General features: G+C 48.9%; 1 protein-coding gene across 1 annotated transcript in view; it reads left to right on the forward strand.

Annotated features, from left to right (window-relative positions):
- The first annotated feature begins 1,333 nt into the window (after positions 1 to 1,333).
- LOC137522051 (uncharacterized) overlaps positions 1,334 to 2,271 on the forward strand; it is a 2,030-nt gene continuing 1,092 nt past the window's right edge. The window contains exon 1 of the mRNA XM_068242072.1: positions 1,334 to 2,271. This exon is cut by the window's right edge and continues 980 nt beyond it. Coding sequence (XP_068098173.1) covers positions 2,013 to 2,271 — 259 coding nt within the window. The 5' untranslated portion in view covers positions 1,334 to 2,012.

Genomic DNA, 2,271 nt, shown 5'->3' on the forward strand with positions numbered 1-2,271 from the left:
CGACTACAGAAGGCACAACAACACCAGCACAAACTACAGCTGCAGGAGGTTCAACTACACCAGCACCAACTAAACAAGGCACAACAGGTGCCCCAAATACAACTGCAGAAGGTACAACAACAGCAGCACCAACAACTACAGAAGGAACAACAACAGGGGCTCAAACTACGACTACAGAAGGCACAACAACACCAGCACAAACTACAGCTGCAGGAGGTTCAACTACACCAGCACCAACTGCAGCTGTAGAAGGCACAACAACAACAGTACCAACCACAAAAGGGACAACAACAGTAGCACCAACTACAACTGCAGAAGGCACAACAACGGCACCAACTACAACAGCAGAAAGCACAACAATAGGAGTCCCAACTACTACTGCAGAAGGCACAACAATAGGAGTCCCAACTACAACTTCAGAAGGGACAACAACGATAGCACCAATTACAACTGCAGAAAGCAGAACAACGGCAACACCAACTACATCTGCAGAAGGCACAACACCAGCAGTAGGTTCATCTACACCAGCACCAACTGAACAAGGCACAACAACAGGTGCCCCAACTACAACTGCAGAAGGCACAACAAGAGCAGCACCAACAACATCTGCAGAAGGCACAACAACAGGGGCCCAAACTACCACTGTAGAAGGCACAACAACACCAGCACAAACTACAGCTGCAGGAGGTTCAACTACACCAGCACCAACTGAACAAAGCACAACAGGTGCCCCAACTACAACTGCAGAAGGTACAACAACAGCAGCACCAACAACTACAGAAGGAACAACAACAGGGGCTCAAACTACGACTACAGAAGGCACAACAACACCAGCACAAACTACAGCTGCAGGAGGTTCAACTACACCAGCACCAACTGCAGCTGTAGAAGGCACAACAACAACAGTACCAACCACAACCACAAAAGGGACAACAACAGTAGCACCAACTACAACTGCAGAAGGCACAACAACGGCACCAACTACAACAGCAGAAAGCACAACAATAGGAGTCCCAACTACTACTGCAGAAGGCACAACAATAGGAGTCCCAACTACAACTTCAGAAGGGACAACAACGATAGCACCAATTACAACTGCGGAAAGCAGAACAACGGCAACACCAACTACATCTGCAGAAGGCACAACACCAGCAGCAGGTTCATCTACACCAGCACCAACTGAACAAGGCACAACAACAGGTGCCCCAACTACAACTGCAGAAGGCACAACAAGAGCAGCACCAACAACATCTGCAGAAGGCACAACAACAGGGGCCCAAACTACCACTGTAGAAGGCACAACAACACTAGCGCAAACTACAGCTGCAGGAGGTTCAACTACACCAGCACCAACTGAACAAAGCACAACAACAGGTGCCCCAACTACAACTGCAGAAGGCACAACAAGAGCAGCACCATCAGCAACTGCAGAAGGCACAACAACAGGGGCCCAAACTACCACTGTAGAAGGCACAACAACACTAGCACAAACTACAGCTGCAGGACGTTCAACTACGCCAGCACCAACTGCAGCTGTAGAAGGCACAACAACAGCAGTACCAACTACAACTGCGAAAGAGACAACAACAGCAGTACCAACTACAACTGCGAAAGAGACAACAACAGCAGCACCAACTACAACTGCAGAAGGCACAACAACAGCAGCACAAACAACAAATGCAGAAGGCAGAACAACAGGGGCCCAAACTACAACTGTAGAAAGCACAACAACACCAGCACAAACTACAGCTGCAGGAGGTTCAACTACACCAGCATCAACTGCAACTGTGAAAGGCACAACAACAGCAGCACCAACTACAACTGCAGAAGGCACAACAGCAGCGGCACCAACTACAACTGCAGAAGGCACAACAACAGCGGCACCAACTACAACTGCAGAAGGCACAACAATACGAGTCCCAACTACAACTGTAGAAGGCACAACAATAGGAGTCCCAACTACAACTGTAGAAGGCACAACACCACCAGCACCAACTTCAGAAGGGACAACAATGGCAGCACCAATTACAACTGCAGAAGGCAGAACAACAAGAGCACTAACTACATCTGCAGAAGGTGCAACAACACCAGCACAATCAACAGCTGCAGCAGGTTCAACTACACCAGCACCAACTGAACAAGGCACAACAACAGGTGCCCCAACTACAACTGCAGAAGGCACAACAACAGTAGCACCAACAACAACTGCAAAAGGCACAACAACAGGGGCTCAAACTACAACTGTAGAAGGCGCAACAACACCAGCACAAA

Source organism: Hyperolius riggenbachi, chromosome 6, assembly GCF_040937935.1.
Source record: "Hyperolius riggenbachi isolate aHypRig1 chromosome 6, aHypRig1.pri, whole genome shotgun sequence".
NCBI lineage: Eukaryota > Metazoa > Chordata > Amphibia > Anura > Hyperoliidae > Hyperolius > Hyperolius riggenbachi.